Below are 26212 nucleotides of genomic sequence, written 5' to 3'. Positions count from 1 at the left end.
GGGACTGTTGACAGTGTGCATAAAACAGATTCCAGTGCACTCTCCAGCTTGACTCTGCAGTGCTAATGAGACTGAATTCTTCTGTGTAGTATATCTATTAATCTACAAACATATTACATATGTTTATAGATTATACATATATTAAACATATATACATTCTATATAACACAAATCAGCTTTCTCTTGTTATTAAGGATAAATATGCTATTTTGAATTCATTCAGCGAAACTCCTGGGAACACAGGTTTTGTATAGTTGACATTTAAATACATTATATATTTAAGTCCACTACACATGCCATTGTTTTCTCTCCCATTGTATGGCTGTGGTTTGCCCTGTATCTTGAGGGAAATTTCCTATTCAGGACCGTATTTTCTGGACTAGTGCCAAAAAAACCCCACTTTTATTACTTTCATTTAACAACTTCTAGCTCAGTAAAAACCTTGCTCTGCATTTTCTGTAGTAACAAAGCCAAGCTGTGAATAAAGAAAGGTTTTTACCTGCAGAAGAAAAGAAAGATTTCATTTTAGGTTACATGAGTTCACAAGCATGGGAGATCTCCCTGTTGGTACAATTATGACAGTGAAAAACACCGGTCACAACTTAGCCCTGTGCGAAGTTTTGAGGATTTGGACAATGAACTTCAGAGAAACATCATCTCTTATCTCTAAGCAGCAATCCCGTAGGGGCAAGTAACGCTAGATATCCAGCCATTAAACTGGAAACCAATCCTTCCAGTTGCCCACTGAGTAGTAGCAGTAGAACTTCAGCAATAAAAAGCCCAATAGAAGAAGGCATGGGTTTAGGTCAACAAGAGCCAGCAATGCTTGGAATGTTTGAGAAGTTGTGCCTATAGACCATCACTTTGATTATTATGCTTCCAGAAAAGTTACAAGTGGAGGGCTTGCAAGTTAAGAAACAATTGTTATACACAAAAACCTATTTATGCAAGGATGTATGGGGCTCAAGTCTCCTACACGCTGGGTCAAGGCTTTTCCATAGCCTAAAGGTTACTCCACTTTTACACTCAGCAGAACTTTTAAGGTTTTATTTGCTTGTTCTACCTCTCCCTTACTACACAACCAAAAATTCTGATTAAGCCCACTATAAATTAGACCAAAATTTTGTATTCAGCGTACACGGGAAATGTGCATTTTCAGTGACAAGGACAGTAGGCACATAATGGAGCTCAGACTTTGGCTTAAGGAATGTTTCCCTCAATAAATTCACTGCAGAAAACTTCATAGAGTAACTCAAGACTATCTTGGTGGAATAATTTTCATTAGACTGCACTAACAAGATGGAGGAAGCAGTTTTGTTAATGAATATCAAAACATTCCAGTTAATCCCCAAGCAACCATCTAACACTGCCACTGGATGTAGAGCCTTGCTTCACTTTTTTCCTCATGGATCATGGATCAGCCTGTGAAATGGGTACCCCTTGATAACACAGCCTTTGTCATGTATGAATTAAACTTCAGAGCAGCCCAAACTTTCAATGCTTTACCCTATTTCCTCAATGGTAGTGGATCCCTGCTTACAGCCACATTCCATCTTACTCCTGCCTCCCAGATGTCAAATTGTAGTGGTCAATGACCAAGCTTATTTAATATGCAAAAATGTTGAAAGAGTTAATAACTTTGTAAAAGGCAAATACTGGCTCAAATTATTCATTTTTAGCCGGGTTGTTAATACCAGGAAGAGGTATGCATTTGGACACAAATCAAAAGCTTTTAAGGAACTCTCAAGTATTCTACATCTAGTGCTTTCAAAGCTGGGGAAAACAAAATCACAATATATGCCAACAGTGCAGTTAGAACCAAACTTTATTGTTGCAGTTTGAAATTATTTACACAATATAAATCTCTTTGAAAGGTACATTACTTCATTTAATCAGTGGTAGAAGGCCTTATAATAGCTTCAATAACATTTAGTTCAAAAGAAATACAATTCACTCCAATGGATAAATGATGCATCTAAACTCCACAACATACAAGAAGGGTCATGGGGACTTTGGAGGGGGATGACAGTGCTGGAAGTTGGTAAAGGCTTATTTGTAAATTGAGATTTTTATTTACAGGACAGAAATGGACTCATGTTAAATAGAACACTGAAAAATATGCAGTAACAAAAAAACTGACACAAAATGGAATATAACCCTAACATGCTATAGCCCTGTTTCTGCAAGTATTGAAAGGGTTTGAGAGCTGTATTAAGAAGCTTGAGACAGAATCAATGAATCTAACAAAGTCATATTTAAGATAGATTGGATACATTCTCAGTGCTGAGACTATTCAAAGCACTTGTGTACAAAGCAGCATGATTAACTACTACAGACTGCATCCGATATACAAAATGTTAAAACGAACATTTCTACAAAAAAAAGAATCTTTCACACACTGAACACTCAACACCTACCAATTCGTGATAACAATTACTTCTACCAAATGCTTAGAAACATACTTTTTTTCCAGTTCACATTGAATTTCATGGCATTGTATACAACATTTTTCATGTTTCTCTTCCATGGTTTCTTTCACTTTGTGCTTTGCATGGAACTCTATGTGGGGTGAAAAAACCCAACATTAAACAGAGTCTCAATACCACAAAAATAGGCTGGTGCAGTACCTTAAGTTATTTCAGCATTTATTTTCAGAGTTTGGTAATTTCAAGTAACTGTTAGCTTTCTAAATGTTCACATGACTTCTAATTTCCAAAAAGTTTTCTCTGTGTCATCTCTCTATAAACATCAAATCAAATTAATTTGGGAAGTTCAAGAACTAAGTTCCACAACATGGGGAACCTGAGACAGCAGCTCAACAATTTTAGGATACAGAAATAAGCAATGTAAAATCTTGAACCAGGAGTTAGGTTATCTGACCAAAGTTCTAAGATTATAATGGGCTTTAGGGCCCTTCCTGCCTGTTCTGACATTTCACAATAATAATAAACCCCTTTATTAAAGAATCTGGGGTGCAGGCCACCACTTATACTATTAAACACATAGAAAATTAAAACACACATCTAAGTGTTGCAAATTAATCAACCTCACAAGGATTTGTGGGGGTGCGTTGTTTGAGTTTGGGGTTTTTAAGTAAAAACATTTCTTTGCTCTCCCTCCAGGCTGACTGGTTTCCTAATCACAGGAATTTAATCTCTACAGATCAGACCACATGTAAAAGTTACTTTAAAAAAAAAAGAAAAAAATCAACCATGTTTTTTCCAGTGTGTCACCACATCATTTAGATGGAACACCCCCATGCAACTGGCATAGACAAGTTTCATACATCTTCCTTCCCACTCTAGAGGTCCCTAAACCAGAGTTTTTCTTCTGACACGTTCCATTTGGATTTGTGTGGTTTCTCAATGCTGAGAGCCCCTTTCTTAAAGATGTGTAGCAGGCTAACAGAACACCTACCTTGCACAAGACCAAAAGTCATGGCTTTTTCTGTTTTCATTAGTTGTGAAAGATTATCAGCTTACAGCCCACAGTAAAAGAAAGGGATGAAAAGAATCAGCTGCAACATCAGATGCAACATCATCTTTGTATGACTACCTCAAGGTTTCATCAAATGATTTCCGTTCTACTACTGTAATTACAACCTGCCTGGTGTGGAAGAGATGACAGGAGATAATAGGTAATTCCAATAGCTTAGTAATCTAGCACACTTTAGAAGGCATCCAAGAACACTGTAAACAATACAAAATTATCAAACCAAATAAAGAATAAACAGCCACTTTAAATACAGACAGGTAAGATGTAGTCATGGGCCTCTGCAAACTACAGAAAGGACTACCCCAAGCAGATTATATTTTAATAGGTTATGGAACAAAGTTTTGTTTAATCAGAAAGTTATTAAAATTTGCTTTAAAGTTTTTTTTTCAGTAGGACAAATATTTTGTAAGCTTGTTTGCTACCAAAGGCTTAAAAGAATCTTAAATTCCTCCCGAAACAAATCTTACCCTTTACAATTTGCTCTTGTCCTTAAACCATACAAGTAAATAAGAACATCCAATACCCCACTACATCAAAAGCTTAAGCTTCCATACTACTGATTTCCTTTTACTTATGTTTACTGAGCCCATCCCTCCTCTTGATTAATACTCATTTGATAAACTGACTTCCCAGGACCCTAGTAACACAAGGGTGTCAATATTGACAAGTACACATAGCTTTCACCCAGTGAAGGTGAAGTTGACAGGATGTACAAACTACATCAAGTTGTCAAATGGCAGTGGGATTTGGACACCAGTATTTTCCAGCAGTTATTAAACACAGCAGTGACAAGAAAAAACTAACAGCTTGAAGTACACCACGGAGTTCAAAAGAGACAAAAGGCAACAGTGATAAAATGTAGTTGGGCATTTGGGGAAAACTACGCTTCATTATGTCTATGCTTCCATGATTAAATGCCTCTCCAGAAAGGGATTTCCTACAAAAAAACTTTTATGAGAAGTCATGTACTGATAAAAGAGAACACAATTTCAGTCAAAAAAAGATATAGTGATGATTAAGTATAGAAAGGAACCTTTTATATTCAATATTTCCCCTTACAAAGTAAGGTTGTGGGCACAGAGAGGAGAGGGAGGTAATGGCACACGGGGAAAATACCTCAGCTAAGTTTAAAATAGTCTCAAGGGGCTACTGATAGTTCTAGTGTTGTGGAAAATGATTGGCAGAACTATTTTACTGACTTTCGTGATTTATATTTACTGATTTATTACAAGCATTTACAAGTTAGCAACTAATCCTATTATAAGGCTACATCCACCAAAAACATTTAAATTGGAGGACTTCTATCACACCTAACTCACCATGGGAGCACACATTTTTTAAGAGTACTTCAATTCAATATGCTTATGTTTAGAAGTCACCAGCATTCAAGAATGAATAGGAAATTTTTAGAAGTTTAAGTAAACAAAAAATTTTAAGTTTTCCCTGTACCACAGGTTCTGTACATACATACCTCTGACACAGTTTGCCCTATTATCAGAACAGATTTTCTCTTTGTCTTAGTACTGTGTAAATTCCTTTTTTCCCCCAGAACCGTTATCAAGAGCAAAATATCAAAAAAGCTAGTGGGGAAAAAAGACATTGGATGACCAAATCTATGAATGGATACCTTAACATAAAACTATTATGCTCTCTTACAGGTCAATTTAACAAAGCAAGTCCACACACAGAGTTAGATGTTTTCTTTACATCAAAATTTCTACAAAATAGGAGAGAATACAATGCAATACACAAGTCCATAAATGTAAGATACAGTACAATTCACACTAATTTACAAATGGTTATTTACACTGTTGTATATACATATACAGCCAGACCTGGTTAATGCAAATTTGGTAGGTCCATTTAAAATACAAATCAAAATGTGTAAATGAAGGAATTTAAAAAGTTACATGACAAGAGACTACTTATCATTCATAAATCTTTGATGCTTAGGTGACCTAAGAAATTAGGCATGGATTAGCCAGATCTGACTGTAGAAATGAGAAGAAAAAAATTCACACTATTCTGCTTTACAAAAGCAACCAGGCCACTATGGTCTATTGACTTGATGCTATTTATGCAAGAATGCCGTTACCAATAATCCTCTTTATATTTACAATATAGGTTTAACTACAGTAAGAATTATTAATTTTGGCATTTGTGCCCTTAGCTTAACATAAAGGCAACAGAGTATCTTCTTGGCAAGTCACAGTCAAAACTACTACAGGATGTTTCTAGAGCTCAGTTGGGTTTTGTCCTCCTTCAAATATCTTAAAGGGACTGAGATAAACTAACTGAAAAAAGGAAATGTTTTCTAATTCGGTGCTCTAGTACTTAACTTACATTCAGAATGTCCTGTATTCACAGTTTCAAGCTATCTTCTAATCTGCAATGCTATTGCAAACTACTGCCTCAAACTTAACGCATCTGTAGTTGTACCTCAACAAATGAGACTTATCCGAGTGCTACTGGCTCAAACAGATGTGGAACAAGGCTCAAGGTAATTGGCATTTCATTTTGGAAAAACGTTCTACAGTATTCCCTCAGACCTTATCAGGAATTCTTTTAATCTGCACTTGTCTTGAAAGAAAGCTGATGCAAAGCAGCATTTAAGTGTGTAAAATGAATTTCAACACGCAAAATGAAAGACTCTACCAGTACTGCAAAGTCAACCACTGTAACCTGTGATCATCCTTGTGCTTCTTCGAAGTGGCTCAGGAAAAGCTTGCAGTATTTACTATCTGCTTCAAAGTGCTTTTATGGGATTCAGTGGAACTTCACAAGAATGAGATTGAGCTGCACTCATGAAAAGCTTTGGTTCCGCAGAAGCAAGCTTCTACTCCTACAGTTATTGCTACTTGAGCTATACAAACAAAAATACTACTGAAAAAAATTACACTAACTCCAAACTTAAATAGTAGTGGTACCTGGAAAAGGAAATATGTTTTGCCAACTGTTGGGAAAGCTCGGGTCTGTCAAGTGTTGGATTTCCCAAAATCAAGTGAACCTCACAGTCTTTTTCAAATATTTCACAAATACAAAGTAACACTGCCAGAAATAAAGGTACCACTTGAAGAAAATAGTAAGAAGAGTTCACAATTCTTTATCAGTCATAATCCCAAGCAGATCTTGCTGTATTTCAAGAGACTACCAAGACAGCAGGGTATTATTCAACATATGTCAATAATAATAATGTCAACAAGGGGAAAGTACAGAAAATTCAAGTCTTCAGTGCTTTCATGAGCTCTAGCAACATCCTTGATAACTGCTACAAAGGAAAAAATATGTCTATACTTAGTTACTTGTTTCTATTTAACTACCAAGAAAATTTATCCAGTATAGTAGCCTCCAGCAAACAAAAATGGTAACCTATCTTCAAGTTACAAAAACCCCGGTCCTCCCATTTGTATTTATGTTTTGACTGAAGAAAACTAAATTTAAAAAAAAAAAAAAAACAGAGATGAATATAAACAAAAGGAAAAAAATCCCAATCCTTGCTTTTGTAAAATAACAGAATGCCATTCAAAATGGTCTTTCAAGGTGAAAGTTTTTCACTCACATCACTTTTCTTTGTCCTGAATCAATCCAAGCTTTTGTAAAGCACATGTGTACGTGTGTGTACATATACACCTATACACACACAGCAGTGTGCCATAAAGCAATTTTGAATAAATATCTTTGCTGGTGTCTGTACAACAGACTCCCCATAATATTTACTCTTCAGGTAAGGTTGTTTGCATGAGTGTATGTGTGCACACACACAGACTTTGTACATGTGGGCACTTATGTGACCAAAGTGCAAAGTTTTTCAGAGTATAATCAGAGTTGAGTATATGCCTACCCAACTCCACACTGCATTGTTGGGATTTATGTTTCTGTTGTGGGTTTCTTTCCCTTTCCCCTCCTCCCACCCTCAGATTTAAAGCCTCTTTTCCACACAAACTTACATATTGTTTTGTTAAGTAAACATTTTTTCAATTCACATTTTGACATCCAGACCATTCTTGGTATAATAGCTTCAAGAAATAAAGTGGGTGTGATGCTCAAAGCCCCAATGTTCAAGTCATGTACTTTTCCTTCAAACTGGAGACTTTGAAAAGTAATCTGCTGCCACAGAAAAAAAAAAAAAACAAACCAAACAAATGACAACCAACACAGACATACCAGAATCTGCAACTACAAGATTAAGCATTTAAGACCAGAATCCAAGGTCAGAAGATGACAAAGCAGAAAGATGTCAACAATACGCAAACTGTAAACTTAAGTGTCTTGCTCCCCAGTGCAACAGGATGTCTGTTCACTAATCTTCAGCTCAGTAGTCCATTCTGCAAGATACTGCTGAAGTACATCAAATCTAGACACCAGAATAGTGTTCAAATTTAGAATCAAGTTTCAAAAAAGAATATAGATTTGGAATAGTGGTCTTTTGCTTTAAAAGTACACTTAATAACAAGCAGCTTTCCCACACAAGTTAGAGATGATGCACTGCCCATCTAACACTATGATGGTACTTATCCTCAAAGAATCTGATGGCCATAGAACTTTCACATTTCTACAGCTTAAAGTGCCAAGAAGGCAAACCCCAATATGTTATTTATCGTTTCAGTACACTGGTTGATTCTTATACAAAAGAAAAAGTACCATCATGTGAAAAGCTACCTTTCTTTTTTGTAAATGAAGAAGGGGAAAAAAAAAATAATGATCATCCTAACCTTTTTCCCTAGTTAGAGCACACTCGTGATTGCACAAGTCTACTATCTACTATCAAAAAGTTAATATTCCGTGACCAAGATTTCTTTAACATAAGTTAATGTAACTTCAACAAAACAAGTTGTTAAACGAATCCTTTGGAACAACTTCACTGTCTGCACCCAACTCTTACAAAAAACTGATGAAAGCAGCATGGAATCATGTTAAACTTATAATAAATAATTCACATACAACATATGTTAAACTACAAAGAAGGATTAAATTGCCATTTCTACAACTTTTTATAGATTTAGCAAGTTTCTAATCCATTTTATATCCACAGCAGTATGTATGTTCTTCATATTAAATTTAACATCGAAGGACTGTTTAGAGGCATTATTTATAACGCAAGAACCACCAAGTGAGTATTACAGAACTTCAACAAAAGTTTAGCTTTTTTCCAGTATCTGTTCTCAGAAAAGATTCAGGGGTTGTCTATCCACTTGGTAAGTTTCTTTCTCTTCATTACTCAGGAAGAGTTAATGTCATGACTTCCAGCTTCATTTTGAAATACTGGTTAAACCGAACAATTGCATACCTGTTCAAAGGGAGAGAAAGATTAGAAGGTAAGAGCAGGTAACTCCTTATATGAAAAGAGCCATGCAAGGTAAGACTAGCCAAAGTCAATCTACCCTAGTACCCTGTGACTGACACTGACCCTTAGCAGCTGTCAAAGGAGGAAATTAAGAACAGATCAACCATATTATGGTACTTCCTCACCCTTACTACCGCCTTGTACTCCCAACTTGCTACAGTTTGGAAAGCAGATGCTGTTCTAGCATCAGAGGTGGTGGGTTTGGTTTTAATAGCTAGACTGTCCAACAATAGACGACTGCAATCCCAGAGAAAACTGATCATCATTAAAAGAATGACATTTTATTCAAAACTGACAAGCTTGAGTTTTGCAACCTGCACTTTCACTTGGGTTTTTTGTGCCATCTAGCGGTTACTAACAAGTACTTCTACTTGAGATTAAGTCACAAGAAGAAATTCACGTCTTATTTACAAAAGGACAATTAAGACTAGTAAATCAGCTTAGTTAGTGTAAAAAATTCTACAACAGGATCTTTCACCAAGTAAAATGATTAATTTTATCACCTCGCCCAGTCCCCAATCGAGAGATGAATTCCTCTGCTTGTTGCGACGAAAGACCATTTAAAAAAAAGCCAAAGACACACATCTACCTGAAACAGAACACCATTGGCCAGCATCTCAGGAAAAAACTTAACTTGCATTGATATTATGAAGACTCTTTAGAAAGGCTTAGGAATTTCCAAGATCAACACTCCGTGCAACAAGTAAACAAGTTCTTTTGTACAAAGGCCCCATTTCTTGACTCTTGTAATTGTAAATGTAGGTCTTGTATTTGGCATAGTCCACCACACTGACCAACCTGGCTCTTATACCTTTGTCTCTCCAACGAAAAACGCTTAGTGTCCAAAAGATTTTACTCTTCTAGTTACGTTCTTTTCCCTGTTATACCATGTATTTTAGCCCAGAGGCACATATTAATTTAGAGAACTTTCAGCAACAAAAAGCTCAGACTTCTTTCATTGTCTTGTTTTCTCCTAAAAATTAAGAGTTACAGAACGATCACAAAGATCAGGTCTGTCGCTCAGACCTCAGTTTCTCATAGATGCAATGTTGGACTAGATACCTGCACAATTCCCTTCTAGCCTCAAGCATTCTATGATTATATGTAGCAAGAGCACTTACCCTAGAAAATCAAAGTCAATGGTGGAATATTTGGCTTGAATTAAAGCCCACAATCCCCAAAAGAAGTGGGAAGCCTGGAAGAAAAAAATAGTGGAAGAATAACATTACATTAAATCCAACACTGAGACAAAAAGTTATCTATACAAGAGAACCCTCAACACTCAATGTCGTTGTAAAGTTTGATATCTCTTTACCAAAGAGATTGGTAAAAAAAGTATTAAATAATTAAATTCTGGCAATTAGAGGAGTAAATCCATTGGCCTCTTGACTCTTCATGTATCATTTTCAAGAAAAATAACACTGCATTTGTCATCTATTAAGCAGACTGCTGTACAATTACTTACACTATACACAGAAATATGACTCTCATTCTACTGCTGCTAATTAAATGCTTATTATTCTGTATGTATTTAACTCTAGTGCAAATACAAAATTCTTTTGAATCTTTGATTACAATATCAGGTCATTGTAATTACAAGTCACTTTCACTACTGACTTGGACAAAGACATATGATCTGTAGCTGTGTAAGAGAACCTCCAATTCATCAGCATTCACATGAATTTCCCACTTGCTCCAAACTTATTTCATTACCAGTCCAGACACAGTCTGGAGGCCTGTGTTCAGTTTCAGATTGAAGCTATAGATTATTTCAATGATATGATTTGGTAATAGACTTCAGATGAACACAACACGTAATGGCAATGATAATGGCAAATAACACATAATGGTAGTCTCCGAGGAAGATGTTTCTGGACCACCCAGGTTACAAATTATATTCAGACTTCTGTTCAGTAAATAACTGTTTACAGTAATTACCTAATTTGCTTCCTGAATATTTCATCTTACACTTTACTAGAAGTATAGAAGACACACGCATGCACACACACAATTGAAAACACCTTAAAAACGGCAACTAGTGTAGGTACACATGAATCTTTCTTGTGCCTCTAGTTCAGGTAACTTCGCCTGATAGCAAGCAGTTTGGCATTTTACAACAGCATCCATTAACTTCAGTTCGCGTCTTCTTTTCACAAAGCTTCCCACATTAACTGACACAAGATTTTTGCAGTATTTGTACACTATGGGTGATCTACAAGCAGGCCTTGAGTTGCCCTCTAAACAGAGCTCCATCCTCTTAAATATTAGTACAGCCATAGTTTAAGACCAACAAAACAATGCTATATATTTAAAAATAGACCACCAGCCTACTTAATTGTAGATCTAACTTTCCTAAAGCCAGCTGTCTCATTTGTTTAACAATACAAGTTGATAACAGAGATTTTACAAGAATAACAGAAAACAAGCTGGTATTTTTAAGAGTTTTTAAAATTGCCATCCTAGAGAGTAAACAGTATTTCCTTAGAGCAACCATTAACTTTTGCCAGAAAGCTGGAGGTATTACAGTAACAGACATGTGCTTGCATTAGTAAGAAAGAGGAGTGCAATAAGGCCAAACTGGCTTCTTAGCCTTAGCTCTCCTCCTATGATTAGTTTGACACGTCATTTTTCAGGAGAAAGCAAAATAAAGTTACCTAGCTATTGGCTAAAAGGTACTTTTTTCTGTAAGATTTCCTGTCACATTCACTAGGCAAAACAAGATCAGGGCTAGTTATATTAAAACACTTATTTGACTTCTTACTCTACCTCCATAAATTACACTCTATGCATTTTTTATCTTGAAGGACAAGGCATCAAGGCCAGATCAAAACTGAATCACTTAATACGTTCAAAGTAAAAGAACAGGGGAGTAAAACTTTTGTATCCAGAGTCTGTGAAAGACAGACAGACAGACAGGGGACAGCTTATAATGCACAAGATACAGGAGAATCAGGGAGCAGACTTACACAGACACCTTTCACACTCTACAGAAAGTCAGAACTTCTGGGGAATCACTGGAGACTACCCCGTACTTTGCTACAATTTAAACCACTAAAGTGACCTAAACCAAACATGACAGCAACTCCCTCCTTGCCAAGACATTGTAGACAAAGAAAGAATTAAGGCCATACTGAAAGACTCTAGAGCAATTTAATTATCTGTAAAAAAAAAAGAAAAAATCAAACTAAAAAAAGTTTTATCACCTTATTTTAAAAAGACTTGTGACTAAGTCACAAGATTTATAGGTCCATGAAGCACTATCCTGCCATTCTGTCTTCTTACTTTTAAAGAAAAGTTCAACACAGACCCACCATAAGCTCTAGCCAACTCAAGGATTTGCCAAATAAAAAAGCTAATTGAAATACTCACTGAAAGCTTGACCACCTCCTTTCCTGAATACTCATTGCCTCTTGCACTAGGAATATTCTACAGAGATTCTTTAACACACAACACATCAATAAGTTTTCATAGAACAGGCTAAGGAAATTTTTCATTACATGCCTCAGCATTTAGGGAAAGAAACTGGCTATTAAATTTGTCCATAGCGTAGCAGGCTTCTCTGTAGCATTTAACATATTCTAATCAAGTATGTTACTTACCAGTGCAAACTGATTGACTTGGACATATAGAACCTCAACTTCTTTTTCACTGACTTCGGTGCCAAATCCTTTATATTCTTTGTAGGCCTCAAGGTAAGATCTCAGCCATTGTTCCTGCAATTTTCTGTTAGGATAAAGGCTGTAGTCTACCTCATTTACCCCTAGAAAAATAAAAACATGCCTATTAAAACCCTAGAACACCTAAAAAAAAACATTAGAATCACAATCCTCCCTCATGACCCCCACCACACATACAAATTGGTGCTGACAAACAGTGTTCCTGCTAACATTCAGTTACATGTTGGCAAAAATTACTCGCATGTGAATCAGTGTTCAACACAGCAGAAAGATTTGTGTGGTATGCGTTTTTAGCTACATACATGTTCTACCTGTATTCTGAGATTCAACGAGTTTGTCTTGAGTGTGTCAACCCAGACGGGAACTATTTTGAAGGTGATCACAGCTGATTTTCTTAATTTGTTAAATAAAGAGTTACAGGCACAGTCTCAGGGGGTTTTATGTCAGACCTCGCATACCAATGCTGTAGAAGATATATGCATAGTATTTCATTAGCAGGCTGTCTCTGCTGTGTCATTTCACAGAAGGATACCGTAAGAGTTGCAAGTTCTGTATTTACCTATCAAACTCTACCAAAACTTAGGACATTATGTTCCCATTTCTGGATTAGCAGAGTTGCAATTGGCCTGCAAGATGAGACATCAACACATCTTGATATCATCATATGAGCAGGTGTATACACGCATATATACACAAAGGGAAAGAGTGCACCAGAATGAGATTTTTTTTCATAAAGCTAGTTAACCTTTACCTCAGAAATTAAATTTTTACCTGCAAATTCATTGAAGTGATTTCCAATGTCATAAGCCAGGTAGTTGTATCCAGAGTACTCATAGTCTATGAACTGCACATCACCTATGAGAGACAACAGCAGCAACATCAGAGTCCATATCAAATGAAGCCACAGCCCTAATCCTTCGATGTCCTTTGAAGTTTTTGGGGGAAACCAAAACAAAACCACACACCTGCCTTACTTGTGCCCAGCTGTGTGTACTCAAGAGTAAGTCTGCGATTATTATGAGATTCTTTGAATATTCATTCAAGAAAGCTCTTAAATAATTACTTAGAGCTTATAGTTACCAATTAAACTCTGAAAAGCAGAATTTCAATTTTAACTTCTACCACATGAGGGCACCCCTTACCTTCAAAATATAGCTGTATTTCTATACAGCTGAAGATCCTACATTTAAACTTTACTTAAAAATAGCAGATCAATTTTTTCCCCCTGGCTAAACAAAGCAGTCCCATTTATTCTCACACAGGCATGCAACTACAGTGGACTAACACATTGCAACATGCTTATATTTCTTTTAACGTGTTGATACTTCCTATGCCTTCCAAACACACTTACAAAGCAAGCACATTCCTAATCCTTGCTTTTTTTAGCTCGCTTACACTAGCTTCTGGAAACCAGACTGTCCTTGAAACTATGAAGCTATGTAGTGTTATGCATACAAGGATTGATACAGCAGCAAACAGCCTCTAAAATGTTTCCAAATTACATTTGGAAATGGGTGAAGTGGGTAGGAATGCTTCATTCAAGCTAATACAGCATTGAAGCTGCTCAAGAACATCTAAACCACAAACAGTCAAAACATTAAAAAGATGGATTAGGTAGAACTAGAGCTCTTGTTTTAAGGGAAACCAGCAAAATTACTGAAAACGTCAAAAAAGGAAGAAATGAGTTAACTTAAGAACTGTTTACACCACAACTTTAAAATGTAAAACCTTGCATTTCTCACTGCTATGCTGAAATGGGCAATTTTCACAGCTGCACCCTTCTCCTTCTCTATACCCACTCTTTTGATAACTAGCTGTATAATAACTTAATACATTCCTTCCATTACAATGAAGGATCTTCTTACGACTTAAAGCATCTAACAGATATTTATGCTAACAGAACTCCAGGCGAAAAAAGTAAATCAAGAATAATGTTAAAAGTTACGCATGCTATGCATTTTCTAGCCTAATGATTTTAACTGATATACTGCCTCCTTGAGATATATGGGTATCTCACATATCAAATACAATAATTTAGCCAGATAAATGTTCTGATCAAGTTACCACAGAACAATTTTGTTAGAAGTAGTCCTTCCTACACAGTTCATCTTTACTGTATTTGAAATAAACACATTAATATTTTCTAAGTGGATAAATCTTCTGGTCTAAACACTTATAATGGAAGTAAAAAGGCCACAATACAAAACAGAATCACTTATTCACAATCCTCCAAGTCAGAGTTTATCCTCACTTGCCCAGAAAGAGATGATTGCTTACCAAGATTATGAGGTTAAACAAAACAATATGAAAACAGCCTGCAAAGCAGCTAGCTCCTCCACAGAAAATCTTGTTGACAATGGAAAAGTGAGGTTCTCTAGAGGGACGAGATATTTTATAGCAGGTGCAGACAAGATCCTATAATCTTTGCAGAGATTAGCGTCTGCCACTGTTTGGTCGGCAGATTCATATGCTTGCTCTTGCCACTGGTTCTTTAACACTACTTCTAAAAGAAACACCTTTAAGTTACAAACCAGCTAAAATGCACAGACCAATCCTGGTTAATATTCTGCTACACAACTCATCTCCTGAACAGCCTGCACCCTCCAAACATTTAATATTTCTTGTATTTAAAGGGTTTTTTTTTTCTTTTTCCCCCTCACATAAAATACAAACAAGGCACATAAAAGTCTGCTTGCAAAATATCAACATAAATACTTGCAAGTTTCTCATATACAAATTCATCTTGAACATACCTATGTACTAGTACGCATTTTTAAGTACAGCTATCACTTCAGTAACATTACATACAATAAGAAATTGAATTTAACAAAATACAGGTGAGGCAGTTACTAGGCATTATTCTACGGGGAAATGCATGTGAACAAGCGATGTGATAAACTTCAGTCAGTGCACAAGTAGAGTGGTGCATGACACCACAAGGCAGCAAAAATGGCATACCTAATCTGCAGCAGATGAAGAAACCTAGGCAGACTCACACTTGATAAGAAGAAAGTTCAAAGCGAGAGTGCAGCATTTTTACACATCTCTTTCAGACTCCTGCTATTGCGGAACTCAATCTTAAATTTAATTTTTTTACATGAAAGCTGAACAAAAAGATGCTCAGTTCTTTTTTGAAACTGAAAGAAAGCAAAACCTCAGCTTGCCACTTCATAAATTCATAATGCCAATGTCCCAGTTACCTTGTTTTAGAAGATGCAGAAGAAATTTTGCATTAGTTCTTGAAATATCCATAGTATTAGAAGTTATTTTTAAGATTTACTGCAGTTCATATGGGAAAGCCACTTCTAAAAGATACAGCTTACATTAGTAGTAAAGTAGTTAGCTCTCTTTAAGAGGTTTTTAACAAGTATAATTTGTACGTCCCACTGATATCGCTGGGAGCAGGCAGACCTAGTCTGATATCACTGGGAGCTAGAGACACTAGTCTAAGCACATTTGTATTTAATTGAAGCAGGACACGATTTAAAACTAGGCTCTAATCATCTCTCTGGAGAAGCTGCTCTTGTCAACAAGAATAGAGACATCAAGAGTATTGATTATTTCAAGTTGAAACACATTCCTTTCTCCCAGGGGTCTTCTAGAGTAGACAACATATAAAGCAATAAATATACAAAATTGAGCACAAATTGTTCAATACACTGGAAATTATTTTTGTTAAATAGATGAAGTCAATAAAGCATCTGCTAGATCTTCTCAGGGAGCTAAAGGTAGGAGGGTGATGACACCTCTCCTTTTAGCTGTTCTTCACTTCTAATGGCTTCATAAGGTAAGCATTTGCACCTTAGACGTGCAAGTTCTAGCTGTAGTTACCTACAGCAGAATGATGTATCCCGAGTTCCATCCCATCCTGCTCATTGGGTGAGCCACTGAGGCCCTGGAAGACAGCTTTGGTAAAGACAACAATCTGCCCTATGAACATAGGTGAAAATTCACAAATGGGTCATGTACCCAAAAAATAATATTAGCTATAAACACCCAATATAGCTTTGCAAAACAAAATAGGTTTTTAGATCAAAACCAGAAGCCTTAAACATACCTCAGTCTTCAGAAGCACTGAGCACCCACAGACTCCTACCAAAGATCATAGAAAACATTGGGTAGGCAGAGGGAACAAACAGAACAAAATAGCCATCTACCTACACACTTAACTTCCTCACAGGTAATTTTAATATGTTCAAAAGAGCACATAGATACAGACAAAAGAATACTGATACTTGATCTTATTGAATAACAAGTAGTTGAATACTCTTAAAATATCAGGTATTTTTGGAAACTCCTAGGTAGCACTGGGGAAAAAAACCCCAAGATTTAAGAGCATGAGAACACAAGGTTTATAAATAAGCAGTACCAAGCATCAAGTATATTTTGGCTATCTTTATGTCCAAACTGTAATTAAAGGTAATGTGAAGGTCTGAGTTATATCCTTCAAAGAGTAGATGACACTGATAATTAAAAGTTACGTAAAGTAACACTTGCTAATTTTCATCTCCTGAGTGGCTGAAAACGGACATTAACAAAACAGCAAGAGGCAGAGTTCTCTCAGACACAGCGTGAACAAATTCAAATCAGAAGAGTGAAACTCCATTAAATGAAGCTAGCATTCAACATGCTATTCCAGTCTCAGGAATAAAATTTAAGGACACGAGAACAGTTATTCTCAAAACCAGTATGTGGCACAACTATGCTTTTTGCTTCAGTCTAAAAACTTAATATTAATTTAATGCACAGGACAAGGGTAAAGCAAAGCACTGGGACAAATCCATAATCCTTCTAACTGCACTGGACAGGAGTCCTAGTATTTATTGATAGTCCTAAGTATCCATTTGTAGCTTAAACACATACATATGTGCACCTAGTAAATGTGCAAATTAAGCATTCACAAACAATGTAAATGCAGTGTTGCTAAAACCAGTGAGTTATTTTGTGTCAGCTTCTGAAAAGCTAGATTAACACTATCAACTTCACACAAACTTTACTAAGGAGAGAAGAAAAAAAAGTTGTTGTTAAAGAAGATCAGTTCTCTCTTAATTCCAGTTTAGGGTCACAAAGATCATTTTGATGCACAGAAACCTTCCTAAGCTGGAAGAGTAAATTTAGTAAAAGTACAGCATCACCTAAGCTGTTAACTACCTTCATACAGTTTGATGCCATTCCTAACGAAACACATCTTTAAAGATTCTATTTTGTGCTCCTGCAAAATTGTTTTGTATACCAATAAAAGCTTTTGCTCTGCTAAGCAGAGTTGCAGCAATGCACGTTCATTTACAGTTAAAGTTGAGCTTCCACTTCTAAAAATCACAGTACAACGTTAACATAGAGATTAACAGACAGATTGCTATCTTTTGCTCTGTAAAAAGTACACTGTAAGAAAGCTTTCATATGACAAATAGTCTTTCTACAGATGGCATTGAGGTTTGGTTACTAAGAAAACAGTACCTGCTGTACCCAGACTGCAGAAGTTTTACAGCATGGTACGCGTGCAAAATTCAAACATAAGTTTAATAAGCATATTTATTTCATATTTCCAAGTCTTCCCCCCAAGCTTGAAGCCAAAGTACTTCACACACTTCCCTCCTCCCCACCTTGTCCCCAAATACTAAGCACTCACACACTCATTACTGTAGGATTGCTCATAAGTGATGCATTTTTCCTCCATTCTGTTTACAAAAAGAAAAGGCATATAGCATTTCTTTTAAAAGAACTTCAAGCATATTGATCATGATAGTAAACCTTTTAAAGGAAGTCCTCCAATTTCTTTTCCAGTATGGCTCTACTATCAAAAGTAAGCATAAAAATCAGTTTTACCTCAATGGGTCTATTCTGGAATGCTAAAACTCAAGGTAGTTTCAGCACTGGAAAAATCCATACAGTAACAACAGATTTAATTTTGGTACTACAACGTCACTACTCCAATGTGCTTAAGATGATTTTTTTTGCATACCTTCCATGTTTTCTCCCTGTCCCCCTCTTTTTAAGTAGGCCTATAACCCACGGTCGAAATGAAGTAAAATCACTTAAGTGTGGTACTGAATTCTTAGAACTTAAAACTTATGTTAGCATGATATGTATACACTTATCTAACTTGAAGCACTAGCAATTCCCTTAAAAAGTGATATTATTCAGATGGAAACTTGTATACAAGCCACCAAACGACTTTCTTTCCTCAACCTGCATGCATTCTGTGTATATCGGATGCAGGAACTGGTTATACAGTTTTTCCTACTGGAATCAACTCCAGCAAGTTTTCATTAGTTTTTATTTAGAACTTAAAGTATTTAAGCTGAAGAGGTCAAAGACCAATGACGACTGAAGAAGAATACTTCAGTTCCATTCACAGTCATTTACTTCACGCACTTTAGGCTTAGACACCAAACTATCACAAGCAAATAGGAAGATACTAGAAGGAATCCTCACTATAAAAGAAAATCTCAATCTAATTTGATGAATTTGTTGCTCTTGGCTCAGATATTTGAAGTGGGAGGAAAGTTGTGCATTTTTACTGCACGATGGCCATTTTAGTGTTGCAAGTTTGCCTTTTTTCTTTGTTTTCATATCTTGTTTAATCGATTAATTTAGTAACCGAACCTCAAACCACTAAAATGAAGAATTAAAAATCTAAGTTTATACAGAAGCTTTGAAGATTTTAAAAAGTCATTCATTAATTACATAAATGAGTTAAATGTATTATAATAAAACCCAAAGTAATTAATCTTTGCCAAAAAGTGTGCTGCCTACAACTGTTTGAATAAAGCTTATATTTGCAAAAGAAATATTTAAGATGCCCGTGCACCTATGCAGAAAATAGAGTCGCTAAATATAGTATTAAGTATCACTAAGTTACTTCAACATGGAAGTGTCTTCTTTCAACCACAAGCCAGAACAATACACACTATAGGAGAAAGTTCCTTCAGGTTATTTCCTATGCTCATATGATTATTTTTTTTTCCCCCTAAAACTTTATATAACTGGAATAGAATTAACACCAACAATTACATACTCTGAAGCTTAGTCATACAGGCAGGCTAGGAAATAAATACATTAAAAAAACAAGGAACACCAACATTCTTCCTTTGTAGAGTAACATACAAATGAGAATTAGGTAATTAAGCAACTTTATATTTGCACAGATATCACTACCATAACATTGGGTCTTAAAAGCTCAAACTAAGTTCATTTGAACAAGTCAGTAAAATGACGCCATTGATGTATTAAATGCAATTACAGCATAAACAATGTCACTCACTACTTGCTGTTTTAGCTCAATACCTACCTCGTTTCTTGTTGTAAATAATATTCTTACACAACAGGTCATTGTGACAGAGTACCACCGGTGATCCTAAATTTGACAGTCTTTCCTTCATCCAGGCCATCTCTTCCTGAAGAACTTGAGGACTTGGAATGTCACTTAAAAACCTTTTCAGGTATAAGAAATTTAAGAGTTAATACTTAGAACTCTGTGTTCCATACCAAGTGTTTATTTTCTCTACATACTTATTGCAAATAGTTCAATAGACCTTCTTACAAACCAGGACACTCTTTCCTTTGGCACAATGGCAAATTATTGACAAATATTTCTGTCCTCCCCAAAACACAGTTCTCTGAACACTATTTGTGCTGTAAACATGACAGTAGTCCAAAAATTAGGAGCAGAACTTGAATACAATCCTGCACATTTTTAAAAGGAGTAAAGATCAAAACAGTTACAGCATGAAGTTAATTCGCTGTTTCCCTCAAGATCAATACAGAACAGTAAGAATGAAGCACCGTTTGTATCTTAACAGAGGAAATGAAACATTCATTTTAGTACTAGTTACAGTAAATATACTTAAGTAGCCATTTTATATTCTAGATTTTCAATCAACCACTCAAGTTGTCAGTTTTCTTAAGAATTCCATGTTGTAGAATTAAAAAAAAAAAAAAAAAAATTCAAACTTTGGTAGAGCATTCTTAACTACAATGCAGCAAGAAGGGCAGTTGACATCAGTGATTTCAAAAGAAGTTCCACAAAGAACATCTTTTAGCCGGAATCCGCTTCCTGAGGGATATGAAGTTTAATTATGTTACACAAACATTTCCAAATTACAGATTTGGCTTAAAAGTTTGATTTGAGTGGAGTTTCTCCACTCCCTGAGAAACATTGTCTCGAACTCAAGCTTTGGATTACAGGACAGGAATTTTATTTAGGTTAAACATTGCTCCTAGTTTTGTCATTTCTCTTGTCCCAATCTTCCAGTGACTGATGCTAGAAATCTTTGGAAATATTTTATTTTGTTAAACTCCTAAGAAAAAAACTAGTTTAATTTACAACTGAAGAGCTATATTGGGATGATAAAAAGAGTAATTAAACCCTTAAGCCCAGACTTATTATTCATACTCCATGATAGCACAGGTCTACATTGACTGTGTGGATACTTTTTTCTCTTCTGGAAAACACCTGGAGAGCTCATCTCATCATCCCAAAAAGCCTTTCATTAACTAACTTTTACATCACACAGTTTTGGACAAACCTATAAACAGAACTAATATGAGACATGTAAGTAGTGCAGGTCAGAATGCACAACAAGCAGTACTCCTGTAACCCCAGGAAACACGCTTTTAGTATTCACTGACCACAGGTTTCAGTTCGAGACTGATGGTTCTTAAAAACTGTTTAGACAGCAACCTGAAGTAGTATGTGATTTGACCTTGGTTCCTTAAAAAAGTAAAGAAAACTACCATCATAGTTTTTGGGTTGACTGGACAGTACAAAGTGTATATACATATACAACATACCAAGTGAATTAAAAGACACTCCTCATCATATTTGACATATATACAGCTACTTCAGTATGAAAGAGTATGAAAAAATGTTTTACAAACCTCATACTATGTGGTATTGCAAACTTTTTTTATTAGAAAATATTCTTCTATCCCTTAACCAGAAGGAATGGGAAGTCAGGAAAGCACATAATGAAATACCTACCTTTTATTTACTTCCTCATCTGCAAATTCTGTGGGTATGAGAGAGAAGTATTTCCCCATCTTCAGCCACAGATTAGATTTAGGGATCCATCCATTGTGTGCATGAATAGTATGGATTTTAGCAAGCTGTCTGGCAATGAGTCTAAAACAAAAATAAAGTTGAAATTGATATTATATTTAATGTATATCTGACAGTCTTATCCTATTTTTCCTAGTAAAAAGAGAAGACAACTACAATAAATATTTAGCAGAAAAACTGTAAAAAATGCAGCAAGGGAATCCAAAGAGGGTTTAAACAAGAGCAGCACAGTTATACAGTAGCATCCTTCAAGACTCAGTCAGCAGCAGCACTACTTGAGAGAGGGGAGGCAGGAGCGATTGGAGTTCAGTTACAGCACGCATACTTCACCTGTTTTTACAGTCAGCTCTTCAATTTTAATCTTTAGAAGATTTGACTCAAATTAGCTGCCATTGTTAGACAAACAAATTTCTGTGCATACATGGAAATCTACAACCTTAAGACATCAGCATTTTTTCCTCATTGCTAATAATTTTTAAAAATAGATCCCAATGGAAGACTAACTTGAACCTATTCACAACGGGAATGTGTTAGAGCTAGGAGTACTTGCTTACATCAAGTCCAGCCCCCTAGAACACCACCATGTTAAATGATCTCCATAACACTAATGTGCAAGTGTTAAACACTCACAACAAGCTGACCTCTAATGAGTGCACAGACTTCTGGAGTGGCAGCAAGGACCATTTGTTCAGCACTGAAATATCGTGATAACTAAGATAGAGGACAGTGAGTTGTCAAGAGTGTGAACATCAACTTAGCACAGGCTTACAGAAATTTCTTTTCTGCCTATTCATAAACCAACCCTGAGAACCTTTGAGCCTGACAGAACACCACAAATGCATCACAGAACTTGAATAATGAAATATTAATAAACTAAAAAAATAAAAACTTACCTGAAAATCTCTGGATTGCATACATGCTCTGGATCCAGTGCCTCTCCCTGCATGAACTCGTAGCACAGGCCATTATTGAAAGTACAGTATAGTTGAGGTGCACAGCCGTGGGCCTGCAACACGCGAAAACTCTTCACTTCCTCATCTCGATCTACTAGGAGCTCAGTCTTATTTCCATAGATCCTAACTAGAACGACATCATCTGTTATGTCACCCACGTAGCAGCCAATTAATTTATTGGTGATTCCATCAGTGAAGAGCTGAAGAGTAAAAATAACGTATAAGCAACTCAGATCCGCATTTTCTGTGCCAGAAAAGAATGCAGGGCTACACTTTAGTTCACAAAATGCAAATATTTACTAGCTTAAGCATTAACAAGAGAAGTCTTTAAGATACACAGAATGAAGGTGTGAAAATACGCTACAGTGAACTACTGAAATACTACATATAAAATGTAATAACTGAAAGCTCAATATTGTAAAATGAGTATCCACATAACTCTGAAGCTGATAGATTAAAATGGCTGAAATCAAAGCCCCAACAAGGCAGCAATCCTAAACCAGTAGACAGAGTCATGAACACAGGCAGGACAGAAACAAAAACAAGTTTCACCACTTCATAATTTCAGCATTTGCTGATCAGTGCACAACTAGTAAAAGATACTCCTAGAGTGCAAAACTACTCCTTTTCAAAAAACAGAGTTCAAGTCAGCTACAGTTCGAGTTTGGTGCTTTTAATCTTCTCACTAGCCTTGAGTTTGTACAATTCCTCAAGTCACTTAGGGTCCTCTAAAAATTTGAGACAGTACTTTAAATTCAAGACACCGGCCTTCAGCCTTAACTACCATTCCAAATTCAAATGTTTCTGACAAGAGCCACTATCCTCTCATTTTACTTCATAGCCAATACATGGCATTTAAAAGATTTTAAAAAACATTTTAAGTCCTTATGATATATACATATAATGGCATTTTTCAAGCCCTGCCATTTAGCAGACTTCAGCCAGTCTCGTCACCAACACCTGCACACATTGACGATGAAGCTAGTAACTTTTTTCAAAAATAAGAGCATTATTTGAGCATTATGTTTACATCTAGTCACAACCTACTCACTGCCATTCAAATTATGATGGATGTATGGGTACTACAAGTTCCCACCTATGAGAGAGGCAGCAGGGGGCAGGCCAACAAAAATCCCATTCCATGATCACCACTTCTCCTTTCACATTTGCTGATGAGGCCTAAAATAGTCATTACACAGGCTGAACTCTCACAGATACCATCTTACAAGCAGACTAGATGCTGAGTTACTGCGCTGCGTGTATCCAGCAGCATCTAGTCAAGCATCTGAAATACAACTCAATGTCTGCAAGAGTAACACAGCAGTTTTTAATCTCCTCCTACAATCCACGACAGTTTTACAGCTCAGGAAACAGATGCTTGGCTCTTTCAAATCCTTTGCACTCCGTCAACTCAGACTGAATGCTTAAGAACAGACTGAATGCTTAAGAACTTGCTAGATGATCACTACCCCTATTAACTCTAATTGTTAGGTAAGTGACTGAGGGACAAGCCATAAACACAAAATCACAACACCACCAATATTTTCGTAACTACTAAATAGCCTCCTGCAGTCTTAAACATGAGAAGTAAACAATTTAAAGTAAAAGTTCTTACAGCAACTGTAATTTATATTCAGGTTTAATTTTTTTTTTTTTTTTAAGTCTTTACAGTCATGCCTCTTCTCTCACTCTATAGAACTCAAACTTCTAATTACAACTTAATTAAAAAGTGAATAAACCCTCCCACAAAGCAGAGAGCCTCCTTTCAGGACCTTGCACTAGAAGTAGCATAAAACTTTCCCTTGAACATCCTGCAAGTTTAAAGAAGTATCTTAGTTTAGGAAGTGCTTTCAACATTAATTCTCATTTAGTAAACTCTTCTAGCATACGCACAATAGACAGACACATGGTCTGATGACCTTTATTAGAACTTTTTCAAACTATGCAGGTCCTCGAAGCTGCAAGCAGCTTCTATTTATAGGCAACCTGAAGACCCTGATTATGTATATTTTTTTAAATTCCTAATTAGAATAGAATTAAAAAAAAAATCATATGAAAAATAAAAACTATGTATCAGAACCGAAACACCAAGTGTTCAGTGACAACAGTTAAAATTCCTCATTTACTAATGCCCATTCCTGCATTCTCCTGCATGCCTTCTCCCTCAAACTCCAAGTCAGGCCCAGAACAAAAATACTAAGAAATGGAGCAGTCTGTTGCATTTCAGACCTTACTAAATCTTAATATTAAATGAAAAGGCACTTTTATTAAAAATACACGTCAACAACAGGCAACTTCTCTTCACTGCCATCATCATTCCTTAGAACCTTGGATGCTTTGAGTGGAGCTTTTTGTTGTGGGGTTTGAGTTTTTCCTTTTTAATTCTTTTTAAAGCAAAATACAATTTAGAAATTTTCACTTATTTTTCTCCTTCCAGAGATAGCTTTTATTTTGAAAAGTGACAGCTTGTTTCCATATCTCAGGGGTTTAGATAAATCAAGCACCAGAAGGAATTATTTTTTAATTCCTAAAGAAGAAATTCTGATGTTGAGTCAAGTCTCCCCATTTAGTAAAATACAAGACTTTCACAGTGGAAAATGCTGTGTTTTAGCTGTTATGCCTTGCTTCCTCAGCACCCCTATGTGATGTGGTGAACTCATCAATAAATGCAGAAAAGGACCAGAGAAGCTTAACTTGTCATCATAAATAACAAGAAATAGCTCAGGTTCCCAAGGAAAGCCACAGAATAGCAGAGGATATGAAGGTATTGCATTTTCTTAAACAGTTATGAACACTCAAATCTTGCAGAAGTAGCAAATCCTATACCTTTGATGTACACACAATAGCCATGAATTCAAATAAACTTGCTTACAAAGTCTCCTTGATAGACTCAAAATTAAGTCTCTACAATTTATGGACTTATTTTAACAGCTATTATCTTAATAGCCAAAACCAGGAGACAAGTGATGAAGAATCTAGCCTTCAACAGTCTTCACAGAAACGAATTGTTACGATGTTAATCAGTGCAACTAAAAACTGTACTGTTTTAGCACCACAAGTAACTGTTTTCAAATTAACAAGAATACAATTGTACTCAAAACTACCTTATTCTTTTGCTTGACACTTACGTAGACGTTTTAAGTTCTCTCTGTGTACGTAAGCAAATTGTTGCAACAACACGCACACTATATCAGAGAAGGATGATATGCATAAGCCATGTTATCTAATTTGAACAGCCAGTACTTAAATGCATGAGAAGTATGGCTTATAATACAAAGGTATAATTTGTGATTTACAATGTATTAATTCATAAACTTCCTCCTTGTAAGTGTGCTGTTACAGAACAATTTAGATGGGAAGGGATCTCTCGGGATCATTCGGTTCAACCTCCCTGCTCAAGAAGGGTAAACTAGAGCCAGCTGCCCAGGACTGTGTCCAATAAAATCTCCAGAAATTCTGGAGACTAAAAGCTGTCTGAGCAACCTGTGCCACTGTTTGAACACTGTCACAGTACAAAAAGTCTTTTCTTGTGTTCAGATAGAATTTCAAGTGTTTGATTTTGTGCCCATTGCCTTCTGGGCAATGTCCGTCACTGGGCACTGAGAAAAGCCCGACTCCCTCTTCTTCATTCCCTCCCATCATATATTTATTTATACATATGGATAGGATTCCTATAAGCCCA

The 26212-nt window shown here is 36.1% G+C and overlaps 1 protein-coding gene across 1 annotated transcript in view; it reads right to left on the bottom strand.

Annotated features, from left to right (window-relative positions):
- Positions 1-1807: 1807 nt before the first annotated feature.
- Positions 1808-26212, bottom strand: part of ETNK1 (ethanolamine kinase 1) — a 32288-nt gene continuing 7883 nt past the window's right edge. Inside the window, exons 2-8 of the mRNA XM_054077362.1 lie at positions 22471-22730; positions 21500-21640; positions 19808-19950; positions 13288-13371; positions 12439-12599; positions 9961-10034; positions 1808-8782 (exon numbers count right to left, since the gene is read on the bottom strand). Coding sequence (XP_053933337.1) covers positions 8710-8782; positions 9961-10034; positions 12439-12599; positions 13288-13371; positions 19808-19950; positions 21500-21640; positions 22471-22730 — 936 coding nt within the window. The 3' untranslated portion in view covers positions 1808-8709. The remainder of the gene's footprint in view (positions 8783-9960; positions 10035-12438; positions 12600-13287; positions 13372-19807; positions 19951-21499; positions 21641-22470; positions 22731-26212) is intronic.

This window comes from Cuculus canorus, chromosome 1, assembly GCF_017976375.1.
Source record: "Cuculus canorus isolate bCucCan1 chromosome 1, bCucCan1.pri, whole genome shotgun sequence".
In the NCBI taxonomy this organism is placed as follows: domain Eukaryota; kingdom Metazoa; phylum Chordata; class Aves; order Cuculiformes; family Cuculidae; genus Cuculus; species Cuculus canorus.
The sequence above is the reverse complement of the archived record's forward strand: the minus strand, read 5'-3'. Positions and strand labels throughout refer to the sequence as shown.